This window comes from Lissotriton vulgaris, chromosome 2_1 (genome assembly GCF_964263255.1).
Source record: "Lissotriton vulgaris chromosome 2_1, aLisVul1.2, whole genome shotgun sequence".
Lineage (NCBI taxonomy): Eukaryota > Metazoa > Chordata > Amphibia > Caudata > Salamandridae > Lissotriton > Lissotriton vulgaris.
In genome coordinates, this window is record NC_141687.1 from 852,160,243 (window position 1) to 852,176,154 (window position 15,912).

The 15,912-nt window shown below is 44.7% G+C and overlaps 1 protein-coding gene and 1 long non-coding RNA gene across 6 annotated transcripts in view; one reads left to right on the forward strand and one right to left on the reverse strand.

The window, feature by feature from the left end:
- Nucleotides 1-15,912, forward strand: part of MLPH (melanophilin) — a 398,235-nt gene that overhangs the window by 378,127 nt on the left and 4,196 nt on the right. For all 5 annotated transcript variants that reach the window (XR_015308428.1, XR_015308425.1, XR_015308426.1 and 2 more), the window contains one exon: nt 15,034-15,131. Coding sequence is in view for 1 of the 5 variants with exons in the window: in XM_086956304.1 (XP_086812430.1) it covers nt 15,034-15,131 (98 nt within the window). In the remaining 4 variants the exon portion in view is untranslated. The remainder of the gene's footprint in view (nt 1-15,033; nt 15,132-15,912) is intronic.
- The window catches only part of LOC147731290 (uncharacterized), a 201,067-nt gene continuing 190,554 nt past the window's right edge, over nt 5,400-15,912 (reverse strand). Inside the window, exon 3 of the long non-coding RNA XR_015308429.1 lies at nt 5,400-6,621. This is a non-coding gene — a long non-coding RNA (uncharacterized LOC147731290). The remainder of the gene's footprint in view (nt 6,622-15,912) is intronic.

Consider the following 15,912-nt stretch of genomic DNA (forward strand, 5'->3'; position numbering starts at 1 on the left):
TCCAGTGAGTGCACCCAGAAGGGCAATTCGAACCTGTCAGCTCCTGATAGGTGTCTGTAGCAAGAAGAACCAGTAGTCATGTGTGGAGTTCCCAGGCGGCAAGTGACTAAGAGATACCACTGCAGGTCGCGTACCATGATTCCCTCCCGTTCCAAAGACTTTGTATTGAACTGAGCTGTTTGTGACATATGGCATGGTGTGGGTTTTGTTTTTCACTGCAATATATATGGCTATCTCTCTCTTTTCTCTCTTTCTTTTTCACCTAACCTGTGCCCTTGTGTGCTTTCATTTCAGCTCAGCTATTTACTGGTGGGTCCTAGCGCTTGCCAACCCAACAATGCCCTAACCCGATAAGGTATTTTAAGTCTGTTTGTGATCACTTAAAAAACCCAGGACATACTATCACATTTGTACTAGCTGCCAGTTGCTTTGGAGGGCAGATTTAAAATTAAAAAAACTACATGCATACATTTGCCTACAGACTCAAATCCACGTGGCTCCACTACTCCTCAGCTCTATCTCACTTTAGCTTTCTCTTTCCGTTCCCCATTCACTCTTTCCCTGTGCGTCTTCTCTCGTGACTTTATGCTGCTCATCCCTCATTCTCAATCTCTGACAGGCGCTAAGGTCCCCGAGCGTGCGCCTGACGTAGAGCCTGAATCCGAACGTGCGCTTGACGTTGAATCTGAATAAACCCTGCGACCTTCAGTCTGCTGATGACTTTACTCCATTTAGCGCTTATCTAAATGTGAACGTCTCTTAAATTTAAGAAGCGGTGTACCCTCTCAGGGGAACTCGAAGAGGCCGGTGCTCGGCGAGGCCTCCTCGGCCCTGATTGAGTCACCCTGACCTGCCGGAGCGGTAATTAACCTCCTTGCCGCATTACTCTAGTCCCCTGCGGTATCAGATGAGTCGAGGGGCTCGGCTGGATTGACGCCTGGCCTTTTTAATATGAAAGCTGCAAGCACCAGGCATGTGGTCTCGCTCGCTGACATATATGACGGTGAGCTACCCTACCAGGCCTAGAATGAAGGACGGAGAAGGGCGAGGGAGCCAGGAATTATTGACAGCCCCGGGACCTGATATATTGTGGTCACGTGTTTGTCCACATATTGTTACATCTGTTAAGTTGTATTCATCGACATATGGAAGAACCCCTTCATAACTAGAAGCAATCCAGCGTGATTGTTTCTATAGACAGTGTGTTATATGTTCAAACATGCAGCGATGCCCTCTCTTATTTCCTATCGCCTCCTTGATATGGGGCAGACTTTTCTAGCACCTGTCTGATAGATGATTTCGCCTTTATCTGTGATGAGGTATAAGGGACAGTGCCTCAGGATCTACTCTTCTCTTATGACCCAATACTAACTCATTAATAAGTGTCTGGGTCCTGCGTTGATCACCGTAAATCAGTTTGTGCTTAAAGCATGGGACTAGTGTTTATATTTGGGAGCGTTTCCTTGTGATGTGCAGTTTTGATCACTGTGTAGGAGTATGCATATCAGGGGGCGGATTTACAAGGAACTGACCCATCTATATAGATGCTACAATTTCCTTGCATCAACGTTGAATGTCCTTGCGCCACCATTGGTGCGCTGTATTTATAATACAGTGCTCCATGGCGCAAGGATTAACAGATGCGTCCGAAATTCGGACGCATCTGCGCAAAATTGACGCATTTCTGGAGTTGCTCATGAAAGTGATGCAACTCCAGCAATGTGCCACAATGGAAGGGTGAGTCCCATTAAAAACGCCCTGCATCATTTCTTACGCCTGATCTGAGCATGCATAGGGATTTTGACACAGTGAAGGCGTAGAGTGACGCAGTTAATTCTTGCAGATTTCACTGCGTCAATTCTACATGGCTTTTTGCGTGGGAACGCCCACCATGCATACATTATACCTGGCGCAGGTATAATGTGACGCAGGGCTTTACAATGTGACGCATCTCCCTAGATGCGTCACGTTCTAAATGGGCTGCAACATTTACGCTGCGGCTGCGTCACAAATGTGATGCAACGGCGGCACAAAAGTCACGTAAGGGGCTTGTAAATCTGCCCCTTGATGTGTTATCCGAGTATCTGTAACAATCTTGTCTCATATACTGGCCTAGTTGGGTCCCCTAATTGTACTGCCCCACCTGTAGCCCATAGAGGATTGGGTCATGTTTTAGGGGCCATGCCCCCCCCCCCCCCCACCACCACCACAGGCAGATCCAAATCCACAGTGCCGTAGGTGCCACCCTCAGTAGGTAAATCCAGTACTGACTGGGGTGTGCCATTTGGAAAATCCGATAGTACCATAGGCGTCTCTTTAACAGATCCATTTTTGACTCAGATGTGCGTTTTGGTAGACTGCATGGTGACCCAGGAGCCCCAAAGTCTGTGCAATATGCTTGCAGTGTCCTTCAGTAGATTATGCAGCGCCCCACACTAGATCCTGTAAAGCCCCTGATGTGTTCTTCACTAGATTCCGTGCTATTCCAGGTGTGTCCTCAGTGACCCTATACCCAACTGCAACCCCCAGTAGATTACAAAGCCATTAAGGGGTCTAGAGTTATACTAAATGGGCCACCCTCCACTCAGAAAGCATTAGCATATATAAATGCCCATTCAGACATACATCTATTTTTCCAAAGGTGTATATAGATCCTGAACGCGTCTGTTTACTGAGGCTTCAAACAGTTTATTGAAGCTGAACTATCACCAGGCAGGTGTGTTTGGGAGTGATTTTTGCTACCATACGAGGATCTGTGGTACCACAGTGGTTCTGTTCATTAATAATGAGAAGCGACATATTAGGGATGGGTCCATTGTATGATGTCATAAAGTGCCCCAGGCTTTTTATCATTGGTGTGATCCTGAGATCAGGTGTTGTGGGGAGGTTTTTCAGTATTAGGGTGCATCTGTAATTAGGGGGTCCTGTGGAGCCTTTTTGTCGATAGGGAGGTTGTCGTGCCTGACTGATACAACCTCCCTCCCTGTAGTGGCCCCATCTGTTAAGTTAGCTGAATCCTGAGCTGTGTGGGGTGCCACTTGACATATAGTGCCTGGGTGTTCTAATAGTTATGAATGTGCCATACCTGCCACGTAACAAATAAAAATGTGGAAAAAAGCGGTTTGTTGTTTTTATTTTTTATTCCACTTTGCTTATGGTTAAAAACATGTTTAAAAGAGACAAGTAATACCTGGACTGTAGTTTAAAAGGCTAGCATGTTTCGCTGTTTAGGACTCATGACATATCCTTCAGAGCCAGACGACCAAAGTTAAACCATTGTCTCCCAGTTCATCATTCTTGAATCCTGCACCTAGCGAAACATAGACATACCAGTAACAGTCTTTCTAGTTGATCAGACAATAATGGTGATCTATGTTCTGAAAAATGTTTTTCTCCTAACAGGTCACAGACTTCTCAAGTACATATTCATTAGCCCCATGCTCCTGGCGTTCATAGAGGTGGCCAAAGACTGGTACAATAGCGTGAGTCTGGTTTCCTAAGTGGAGACATGGATGGTATTTAGAGCAATTGTGCTGCGCTCACCCCAATCAGTTCTGCATTTTGTGTGCATTTAGGAGATCCTGGATTGTCCCAAGTGCCCTTGAATAGGTACATTTTTTTCCCATCAGTGTGTCTACCAGTAAATCCTGCATTGCCCTTGGTGCCTTACTTAGTATATTCAACAGTATCTCAGTGGTGTCTCCTAGTAGACAATGTGCCTGGGTGCATCCCTGTAGACCCCATCTTGCCAGCAGTGCATCATCTTGTAGACCAATGCAGCTATTGGTGTTTACTCCAGTGGATCCTGTATTAAACTTGTGACCACATAATAGAACCTGTATTGACATGCATGTACCCCAATGTATTACCACATATATGGACCCAAGTAAATTCCATTGTATTCAGGATTTGGCTTCCACTGGGTCTTTTGTTTCCCCTGTTGGTCCTGTTGTGGCGCAGGGTTGTCCTTAATAGATATAGCACCAAGCTGTGTTCACAGTTTGACCCAGTTTTGTTTCTCTCAGTAGTTCTTGCACTGCCCCCTTTGTGTGTCACAGTAGACTTTATTGCACCAAATGTGCCCCTCGATAGATCCTACCATGCCCTATGCACCTAGTAGATACTGTATTGCCACATACCTGTCTGTTGTAGGTCCCCCACTGCACGTATAATTTCACAATGGTTGTAGCTATATCCTGTGTTGCCACATGACATGCCTTAACAGATTTGGCTTGCACGTTGTGTGTCTCCAAGTTGATCCTGACATTCCCCAGGTGTACTGACAATGTAGTATCCCCTTTGTGTCCCAGTCTATCCTTTGTTTTACCGGGTGTGTGTCCCACTTTATTCTGTATGATCTCATTGTGTTCTTCAGTATATTCTCTAGGTAACATCAGTAAATTCCACAGGTTTATTTCCCAGTATGACATTCTGCTCCTGTTTTGTCACAAGTAGATCCTGTATGCCCTAAGCGGGCTCCAAAGTAGATCCTGTATTACTACCAATTTATCCAAAGTAGACCATGTATTGGAACAGTGTGTTCCTCTGTAGTTAATGCTTTTCAGCTTTTCAATAGGGTCTGTACTACCCCACATGTCCCATTAAATCCTGTAATGCCCCTCCATCTTTAACTATATTGCCCCTTCTGTGTTCCCCAGGAAATCTTTTAGTGCCCCATCGTTGTTCCTCAGTAGATCCTCCAGTGTTCCAGTTGCCTTCAGTAGATGTATTGTTGTGTGCATGCCCACTAGTATATCCTCTATTGACGCACAAATGTTTCTCAGTGGATCTTCTTTTGCATCCGGTGTGTCACCAGAAGACCCTGTTTTGGCATATGTGTGTGCACAAAAAAATATTTCTAAAGGTTGACCATAAATTTTCTTGGCTGACAGTTCTTATGACTCGTGGTGGTGCTCAGATTCATGGACTTAGGACCCCTGTGGACATGAGGGATTTAGCCCCCAGATTTTTGAGTTGGGGTGTGACGGGACAGACGACCGAGCAGACAGACAGTCAGTACTACTGTTTGTGTTTATCAACAATTTTAAAACCATGTGCTGCTCAGCAGTTCATGTGATTTCATCTTACCGCTACAGAGCAGACTTTTGTGTAGTTCCAACTAATCCGTAGGACCTGCGCTTTTGTTGGACAACATACACTTTGGGTGAGGTACCCAGACTGATTACAGGGCACCCTGCAGGGTATGTTGGACTAGAAACCAGCTAGCTCACAGTGCCACCATGAGCCCCCATAACCTTACCAGGGAGGGAATGGTTTCTGGCAACCACTGAACATGAAAACCCTGACCCCTCAGTGAAGGTGGAAACAGATCTGAACCTTTCGCTCAGTCACTCGTGCTTGCTCGTGCTCAGAGTAATGTACAGAATACGCAATGGCACGTTTTCAATATATTTATTGAACCAACATTTTTTTTGTATAGAATGCATGTGCTGCGATAATCACTAGACAGAAGCACATGACAGTGATTACAAGCACCCAAAAAAAAATAGATACATTTCTACCATGGATCTAACCAGTGTATATATGAAGGCATATAATAAACAAGGCGGTAATCAGGCGTACTCTTACGATGCAAACCATACTCTGAGTGTAACTAGTGTGTGTGTAGGTGTGAAGCCAAGAATACCCCCACAGGACAATCCAACCCCATTAACTGGCGGGAGAGAATGTAGAAGCCCATCTTGGTCAAAACTGGACACCCACTCACGAAGATGTCAGACCACTGCGTGGTGAAGTCTCAGTATGCAGGAACCCTCGGTGTCACCTTAAGTGCCTTCTCTGCTACTCTTTTGGGATGTTCTTTATTTCCAATAGAAAACAGCCTTGGAATGTGCAAATAGAGTAGCGATATGGATATGTAGATAGCCTTGTCACCCCATGGATAAAGATAGAACGACATTTGTACATAGTGCGTAGAAGGGCCTTGTACATGATGTTTGAGGCATCGTGATATGTTGTGCGAAGCTAGATGTGTAAACAAAGTATTTTCAGATAAACAAATCCAACATTGTCCTGCACGCAAATATGTACAAAAGGTCTCGGCAGAAATGATATTGTGAAAAATAGGACAATATAATAAATTAGCCACTTCGCTACATGAGCCTTACCCGGGCACATAACAAGAGGGCCTATAAACTCTGTTTTTTAGTGAAATTATTATTAGAGAAGCACATGCTTTCAAGTGAGCTTTTAAGGACTGGTTAGGGAACAATAAGGCTATTGTATTTCACTACATGAGAACCAACTAATTCAATGTGTGACTTGAAACTATTTCTCTACACAATTTGACTAATCCGAATAAAGACAGTTCTCTTCTTTCATTGAACTAGACAATGCTGCAGAGTTGTAGGTGTATCCAGCAAATTCTAGATTAAAACGCTGGCAGGGAAGCTCAGGTGGTTAATGCACTTGCTCGAGAGAGCTGAGCGTAATCTCTGGTTACATGACTAAATCATCATAAAATTGCTTAGAAGGTGAATGTGCCTGCTGCAGAGCATTTCATGTAGCATACATGTAACAGATTGTATTTCCTGTAACATACACTTTGGGTTGATGAGTTTGTTGCAGAGAAACTTTGACACTCACTGTTCACACCAGGCACTAACAGCTGAGAAGGTTCTGCTGGGGAAATGAAAAGTTCACACTCATGCAAATGCACTGAGGAAGCACCCATAGATGGGGATCTCACTCAAGAGGTCATACAACACTGAGAACATACATCCCCCCGGATATGATAGAGCTTTCTCAGGAGCAGCCCCAGAATATGGGACTCACTCCGTCCAAACATCAGAAAAATCCCAAACACAGCAACATTTAAGTGGGAAGCTAAGATCTTCCTAATGAGTAAGTTCCTACCATAGTCAAGATAGGGCATCACTAACACCATAACCGAGGAATTACCAAACAAAACAGCTATGTAAAAAAAGAGAAAATCGCCAGCGATACTGGAGAGAACATCCGTCGGTACTATTCCTCACCTGGTTCAGGAAGGGAGACTACACGGGGAAAATACATGACAGAACTTTCGGCATTGGAAGTTCCAGTACTCCTTGATAACAAACTGTATCTAACATGTCTGTTTATACTTATGTTAATACTTACTGCTGTATAATTACCTACCTCATATCATTGTGAAATGTCGTCTATGCAAAATGTATCGCTAACCTACCTCATATAATGTGAAGCGCTCTGATACCTATGGGTCATGTTCGCGCTATACAAAACTCTTTAAATAAAATAAAATAAATCTCACTGGTGCTGCGGGTCATCTTTAGGGTGGCCATCCTCCAATACTGTCCTCCCTGTGATTTAAGATATTTAATGGTGTCCGCTTCCTTTAGCAATGCCATCCCAGTTCTAAAGTGATCCTGCCGTGGGAGCAGCTACCAGAAATTCCTTCTCATTAGTGAAGGACTCCAGCAGCGTGCCTTAAGCCCAGATGTGCCTTCTCAGTGTAAGAGAGAGCAGCAGGATGCCCTTTTTCCAGATGTGCGTTCTCAGAGTTAGAAGACACCAGTAGTGTGCCCTTCTTTCAGACGTACCTTCTCAACTCTTGATACTTCCAACATTGTACCCTTCAACCAGAAGTTACTTCTCAATACTACCCGGCTCCAACAGTGACTTCTCAATACTACCCGGCTCCAACATTGTGCTCTTCTACCAGAAGTGTCTTTCAGTGCTAGAGGCCTCCAGCAGTATGCTCTTCCTCCAGAAGGGTTTCTCAGTGCCAAAGAGCTCCAGTAGTCTGCCATTCTTCCAGATGTACCTTCACAGGGCTAGATAGCTCCAGCAGTATACTCTTCCTCCAGAAATGTCTTATCTGTGCTCGAGGGCTCTAGCCATGCGCTGTTCCTCCAGAAGTGCCTTCTCAGCACTAGAGGCCTCTAGCATTGGGCTCTTTCTCCACAAATGTCTTCTGAATGCACAAGGGCCCCAGTAGTGTCCCCTTCCTCCAGAAATGTCTTCTCTTTGATAGAGGGCTCCATCCAAAGCATGTGCAATTACACCAATAAACCTTCTTGAATGCTTTAGGATCCTGCGTTCTGCCATCTTTCCGTTGTAGTGCCTTCTCAATAGTATTTGCTCACTGTTTTAGGATACAGGCTCAACTCAACTTTCTCCAACAGTGTGCCACATGCCCAATTGTAAAATATTACTATTTTGCACCAATAGTTTTCCCTTTTACACTATTTACTTAACAAAAATTTGATTTTTGATCTTATCTCTACATATGTTTACATGGACTTGCAGATTTTGTCTCAAGCGGACTGCCCACTGGGTTGCACTGTAACTAATGTCGTGAGGCTGACCCTGTCCCACCCCCCAGAAATGTTGTGCCTCCTAGTCTGTGTGTAGGTGTGTGGGATGGGATGTATAGGTGTATTGTTCCTTACTGTGGGTGTCCTAGGTGAGAGGCAGGGAAATGTGGCAATTACTTTTAAATTAAAAAAAAACATATTTTTGTATTAATTTTAAATACATTTTCTCGAAATTTCCATTATTTTCTATGGGTATATCTCAGTATTAATCGGAACTTAACACTCTATAGTAATGTTACAGCTGTAAATTCAGTTGTAGGAGTCTCTAGCCACTCTTGAGTAGGTGGTAGTTCATAAGTCTATGTCTGGATGTCAATCTTCACACAGAATTGGTGAATTCCATCTATGAGGAGCTTTAGAAGTAGGTGTTGGTGTAACTGTACATGGGAGGAGAGCTACCCCTTTAAACTTAACTTGGAGTTGTGCATTTTGGGACCGACTCACAAAGGCATAAAAGAGCATGTAAAAACGCATTCCTGTAGTACTACTTTCCGTACTCATAAATGCTTTTGGGAATCAGTTCTACGTGTGCGTTTGAAAAGGGGATACTATATATCCTAATGGTTATTTCGACAGTTGGAATGGGATCCCAGTTGGAATATCACATAACTTTCTTAAGAATCTCCCCGAAACCTGCACTAGGTGCACGTTTCCAAGCAGATTCATGAGAATTCTTGTGAATTCCAGAAAGTGGTAAATTCAATCGCACAAGTGTAGACTTTCTAGTTCCTTTGTGAATTGGCCCCAATTGCTTTTTTTTTCAGTTTGGAACTCTTAAGATTAATTCTGCACCTGTGTGGCTTGGCTCGAACTGCTCTAAATGACTCATTTAATTACTTCTTCTGATACAGTTTACAACTTCCAGCAAAGTTGAGTCCTGTGAAGGTGGTGAATGGCACCTGTTACTATATTAGGACCTCTACTGTTCTGTGTTTCCTTGTAAAGCCAGGCACATTTTTGAACTGATAGCATGCTAAAACATAGGGGAGTTTGTGGTTGGCACAGGCACTTGCTTTTTTTTTTTAACAATTTGTATTAAACATATTGCAGAGCATTCCAATGACAGCATGACATTCATCTTTTGTAAAATCATAATTTTCAGAACCACATCATCTGCTACACTCATGTAAACTAGCGCACCCCATCCAATCCCTCTCTTCCCAACCCCTCCATGTACAGGCCTGTTCAGGGAGCCAGATATCATAATACATTCACATACTTTCATCTGAGTCAGAGTATTCAGATTGCGGGGGTTCACAGATACCACCTCTGTACGTGATCCACTTTCCCCATATTCTCTCCCATTTCCTTGGGCAGCCTCTATATGTATACACTGATCTTTCTGCTACCATTGCCAAATCCATATCCCTACACCACTAAGTGAGAGTGGGACTAGTTCTGGAGCCCCAGCGTTTTACAATATTCCTTTTTGCTACAGTCATTCCTAACGTCACCCAATCCTGGGTCGTCTTGTTTAAGTCCGTTGGTTCCCAAATGTTAAGGAGGCAGCATCTTGGGATTGGCAGTACAGTGATTTGTGTGACCTGAGAGTGTCCTCATGATCGCCATCCAATATCTCACAATCACAGGGCAACTCCAGATAGTATGGTAAAAGGATCCCGTTTCCCCACATTCCCTAAGACAGTGTGGTGAATCCGCCTTACCTATTTTGTGTAGAAGTGCCCTGGTATAGTATGTACGGTGTAATATTTTTAGCTGCACTAGCCTGAGCCTTGATGGAATAGCAGCCTCCTCAGGGGAGGCTAGCACCTCTCTCCATTCTGCCTCGTCGATCTCTCCCATCTCACCCTCCCATTTGGCCTTCAGGGTCCCTGTGGGGTCTGCACTGCTGTTCACTATTTTCTTGTAGGTCAGTGATATTGCTTTTTTCTGGAGGAGTCTATCCTCTAGTAGGGAGGAGTCCTCCGGGTTCTTGTCTGGCGGTATCAGGGACTGCAGTGCGTGTGTAATCTGCATGTATCTAAACCTCTGTCTCCGCCAGACCATATGTGGCCTGAAGGTGGGCGAAGGTGACCACCCCACCCCTCTGTCATAGGTCACCGACCGTTGAAATTTCTATTGAGTCCCAGTTACGGAACCCCTTATTATTGCCCAGCATCCCCAGTCTTTTAGTGTCCCTTAGCGGCATAGCCTTCGGGACCACTCCTTCCCAACCAAGTGCTTGCTGAGCATCAAACCATATACCCACAGTGTGTAATGTTGGAGCCGTGAATGTGTGTCTCTTCTTTTTATTATATAGGGCACTCATTATCCCCGCCGGTTCTAATAGATGCCTATCAAGTCTAAGCGCTGGGTCATCCTGTGGGACGTGCAGCCAGTAATTAATCACGACCATCTGGATCATACGCCTTGACATCCGGCAGGGCAATCCCGCCGTCGTACCATCCCCTAATAAGTTATTGGAGAGCTATTCGAGGTGTTTACCGTCCCAGAGTAGCATCGTGACCTCCGCATTAATCGCTCTAAAATAGGTCTGTGCGATAGGGAACGGCGTATTTTTGTAGCGCGTACAGGAACCGCGGGAGGGCCACCATTTTAAAAAGTGCCGCCCGTCCCAGTAGTGTTAACGGCAACGTGCGCCAATATTTAACATCCTTTTTAAATCGCAGCCGGGGTTGAGTTTGATTTATTTCTGTGAACTGTGCATGATCATGCGTCACAAACATCCCCTGTGACTATTTGGAGCTCGCAGCCACTCGGTAGCTGTGGCGGGGGCCCTTGCAGGACGTACAACACTGATTTGTCCCAGTTGATGGTATATCCTGACTGATGACCGTACTCAGCGCATATCTCTAATAAGCGGTTGATGGAGTTCTCTGGGGACGTCAAGTATAGTAGAATGTTGTCCGCATATAGCGAGATACGATCCTCCCAGCCTATTGCCCATTTTATTCCTTGTATCCTTAGGTCCTGCATTATCCACGCCGCCAGCGGCTCTAACACTATCGCAAAAAGGAGGGGGGACAGTGGGCAACCCTGCCGTGTCCCTCTGCCCAGTGGGAATTCTTTCGACATATAACCATTCACAACCACCCGTGCCACTGGGCTAGTGTATAGCAGGCGGACTCATGCACAGAACCTCGGCCCGATGCCCATACGCTGTAGAACCGCGAAAAGAAAGGGCCACTCCACCAAGTCGAACGCCATTCTTGCGTCCAGAGAGAGTATTGCTGCATCCTCTGTTATGGTTGCCCTGCGTTCTATTACTCCGAACAGCCTTCTTAGGTTAAGCGCCGTATTGCGGTATGGCATAAACCCCGATGGGTCAGCATGTATAAGGTCCGACAAATGCGGCTGTAGCCTATTTGCCAGGGTCTTTGCAAGTATTTTCGCCTCCGCATTAAGGCATTAAGGAGCGATATTGGTCTGATTCGCTAGTTTACGGGCCTTATGAATTGCCACTATGGTGGCAAGACGCGGATCTCCCGGTAAGATTCCACTTGCGAAGCTGTCGGCATACAGCTTGTAAAATTCGCTTTCCCCGTGTGAAGCGATCTTATTGCCTGCGTGAGCTCCTCTTGCGTGATATCCTCCTCTAAGGCAGTCATCACGTCTGCGTCTAGCATGGGTAAACGAATGTCATGTAAAAAGGCCAAATTCTCTTCTACCATCGCGACTGCGACTGGTGTGTATATCGTTTTGTAATGGTGCGCAAGTGCTTCAGAGATCTGTTGTGGCGTGGACACTAAGTCGCCGGCCCTAGTGCGTATTTGTGTTATACAGTTACTAGCCCTCTCTTTTTTCCCCAACCATGCCAGAAATCGGCCTGCTTTATCTCCTTAACCATATATTTTGTGTTGAGTGCTAGTTAACTTGGTGAAGGCCTCCACTTGCACATACGTTCTATATGCCTGTTGGGCCACTTGTAATGCGTGGGCTGTCTCCTCCGTAGTATTGTACGCGTGCACCCCCTCCTCCCGTGCGACCTTGGACTCTAGGTCATCAGTGTGTTTCTGGTGTTCTCTCTTTTTACCCGTGATGAGTGAAATGGCGCCCCCCCCGGAGCACTGCCTTATAGGCCTCCTATAGTGTAGTCAGTGAGGGAACCGAATGTCGATTTTCTTCAAAGTAGTGCTTTGTGATCTGTAGGAGTGCTTTACGTAATCTACGGTCCTGAAGGTAGCCGGGTCTAATTGGGAACAGTCTGCGAGTCTGTGGAGTAAATGGTGCATAAGTGATGAGGACTGGTGAGTGGTCCGATATGCCTCTAGGTAGGTGTCTAACTTCTGTCATCCCCAATATTCGGGTGCGTAGTGTGAAAATGTAGTTGATTCGAGAGAGGCTATTTTGGGCTCCGGAGTGGAATGTGAACTGCATGTCCATTGGGTAACTGGTCCGGCATGTGTCCATCAGTCCTAGCGCCTCTACAAAGCCCTGTAATCTGTGGGATGATCCGCCTGCGTCTCTGGGAGGTTGTCTATCCAATGTAGAGTCCATAACTGCATTGAAGTCCCCTCCAACAATCAACTCACCACGGGGAAGTGTCAGCAGGAATTTACCCAAGTCTATAAAGGCACCTTGGTGGAGTGCTGGCGGGATATATACCGACACTATATTGTAAGATTTACCATCCCACTGACCTGTAATAGCTGCGAAGCGGCCCTGGTCATCATGATATGTGTTAGTGACTATAAACGGGAATCGCTTGTTTATGAGGGCCCCCACCCCTCTAGATCCGGATGTGAAATCCGAGTGGACTACCATCTTGAATCCCATCTGTTTAGGGCTTTTAACTGCCGTCCCCTGCAGGTGTGTCTCTTGGAGTAGTGTCACCGCCGCATTCTTCCGCCTCAAATACTGTAGGACTAGTCCCTGCTTAATTTTGTCCCCCAACACATTAACATTCCAGGAGATTATAGACATCTGCGATCTCTGTCCCTGGGCGCTGTGATTTTGCGTATCCGTATTTCTATCACCCTGACTCATATTTGGCATTGTGCTCTAGGGTGGATCGTCCTTTACGGACTCTTCTGTGACATCCTGTCATGTTGTGCTCCACAATTATCTGCCTTAGAGCAACACTAAGGGAGGCTCCGGCCCCAACCAAAAAACCATCGTCAAACTGATACCATCCCACCACCCCCCTCCCTGCCTCCAGGCCCAGCAGATTTAAAACTACCCGCCACCCCAACTCAGCAGAGCGCTTTAGTCCCATAACTGTGTACTTGCGTGAAAGGGGGGGGGGGGAGAGTCTGTTCCCGCCAGGCACTTGCTTTTTTAAAGATTAAATTCGCATCAGTTTCAATGTTAGGAGTTTACCTGCCAGATGTATGTAAATACCAACAAATGTCTTTTGAAAGAAGGCCCCATCTAGAAATACCCACAAACCCTCCCCTAACCTAAATATTGCAAAAACAGCAGTTGCACCATCCTGACACAATTTCCAAAATCATAAGTTTGCGTTATTAACATAACATTCTATAACTTCTAAATGTAACTCTATTTTCAGAAAGTGCTCTTTTAGTCCAACTAATTTCAATGTTGGTGTGCAAAAATACTTCTCAATCCAGCTCTTAGCTGCAAGACCACACCGTCCAAAAAGTCCTAAAAAAGTCAACTTTGGAAAAGCATGCTTTGATATCTTTTTCTTCTCTGGTGTAGAGGATTTCATCCACAAATTGTGCCTAGATATCTGCAAGCTTTTCTGTAGAAGACTGCTTGAAATAGCGTAAATGGCGTGCAAATGAATGAGTTAGACAAACAAAAGGAGATGATGGACGGAGCACTGAAAGTTGTCAGACACTCACCCCCAGTCACAGATCTGGGTTGAATCCATCATCGTTCTTTAGCTCTCTTCGCCATCCAAGTTCAGACACAGCTATATGCAAATCAGTCTTGACCCTGTGCCTCAAGGGAACAGTCCAGCCCAAACTACCAAGCCATGTCTTCCCTGGACAGGAAACAAGCAACCTGGGACCGGTTTCCGACTAACAGCCCTCATCAGCCAGGCTAGCTTCAATCAAGTGGCAAAGTGTGCAAGGGACCCACGTCTGGGCATACCCTGCCAACTTAGGGCAAACAGAGCAAGCAAAAGGAGATGCTGGACGGAGTAAATGAATGAGTTCAGGCCTAACTTTTCTTTCGATTATAAACGGAGAATTTTGGTTCTCCTATCAGAGATTTTTTGGATGTATGGATATTTAAGGAGACAAAATGAGTCATCAGAAAGATTACTCTTCCACGTTCATTCTAATTTTCTAAGTGTATGTTTAGCATCCATGAGCTCAATAAAAAAGGTGAGGTTTTGTTTTACTCTCCTTACATGTTTTAAATTGTACTTTGCAAAGATACTAATTTCTGGACATAAATGCAGAGTTTTGAGCTTAAGTGGAGTTAAAATTGCTTTCTTTCTATGGGCTCTGCATAGTTATATCATTTTATTGCAGAAAAGCTAAAATCTAAAATATATCTAAAACCAAACTATCCATTTTAACTTTCTTTTTGAAGGGGGCAGCAGTTGTGAGTGGGTAGCAGATGTGATTGGGCAAGCGCCTTGATGCCTTCGGGTGATACGTGCGCTATATAAGTCGCAATACATTTACATTACATTTATATATGCTGTCTAGAAACTGTAGAAAATTACGCAGTCTTTTTTGCTGATGTGTTAGGAATAATAAATTCACCAGTCTAGATTGTATTTGCTGAAAAATAATTGTGTTTTCCATCTGCATAGATGGCCCTGATGGTTTTGACCGCAATGCATTTTACAGAGGATCCTTAACCCAGAGAAATGCCTACGGAAAGAATAAGAAACTGGACCGAATCTTTGCGGTAGTTATAAATAAGAGATTCTCAAATCTTTCTGCTGGTGTCTGCTTCAGAAAAGGGAGGGAGGGGTTAACTGGACAGTGTTTTGGTAACTTGATTTGGAGAAAATTGCTGCAACAGTGTTATTTATGGCGAAAGACGTGCATGACCTCTGCAGAGGAGGGTTGCACAGAGGGTGTGTTTCCATTTTCATTTTGAACTCACAAACAATCCCTTTGTCTCCAACAAATCTTAACTGTGGTGCCACAAGAACAGATTGTAAATGAATATTTATAGTAATCTTTACAGTACAGAAGTACTTTTTATCACACATGGGAAGGAAAAGATTTGTAAAGCATTCACACCCAGATTCATCAAACCAGAATCGGCTCGCAAAGGGCCAGATTCTGAGAATCTGTCCCTTTGCGAGCGCTATTTTTGCATTTGGGATGCATCATCCCAAATGCAAAAATCGCAAATGTAGAAATCGCTATTGTGATTAATTGCATTTAAGGAATCTCAATTTGAGATTCCTTAAATGCAATTCATGAACCATTTTAAAATTGCGAAATCGCAATCTGGGGCCGCTATTTACAGCGAAGTCTACATTGTAGGTGACTGTGAGGAGTGGCATTCAGCATCAAATTACCAGTGTGCCACAATGCTGGTAGAGATATACTTCCCATCTAGTAATGCCACTTTTCCAAAGATAACAAATGCATCAGATATTCACTTTATCTTGGATCCATACACCATTACAATACGGTTGCACAGAAATACTGAACACTATTAAGGACAAGCCCTA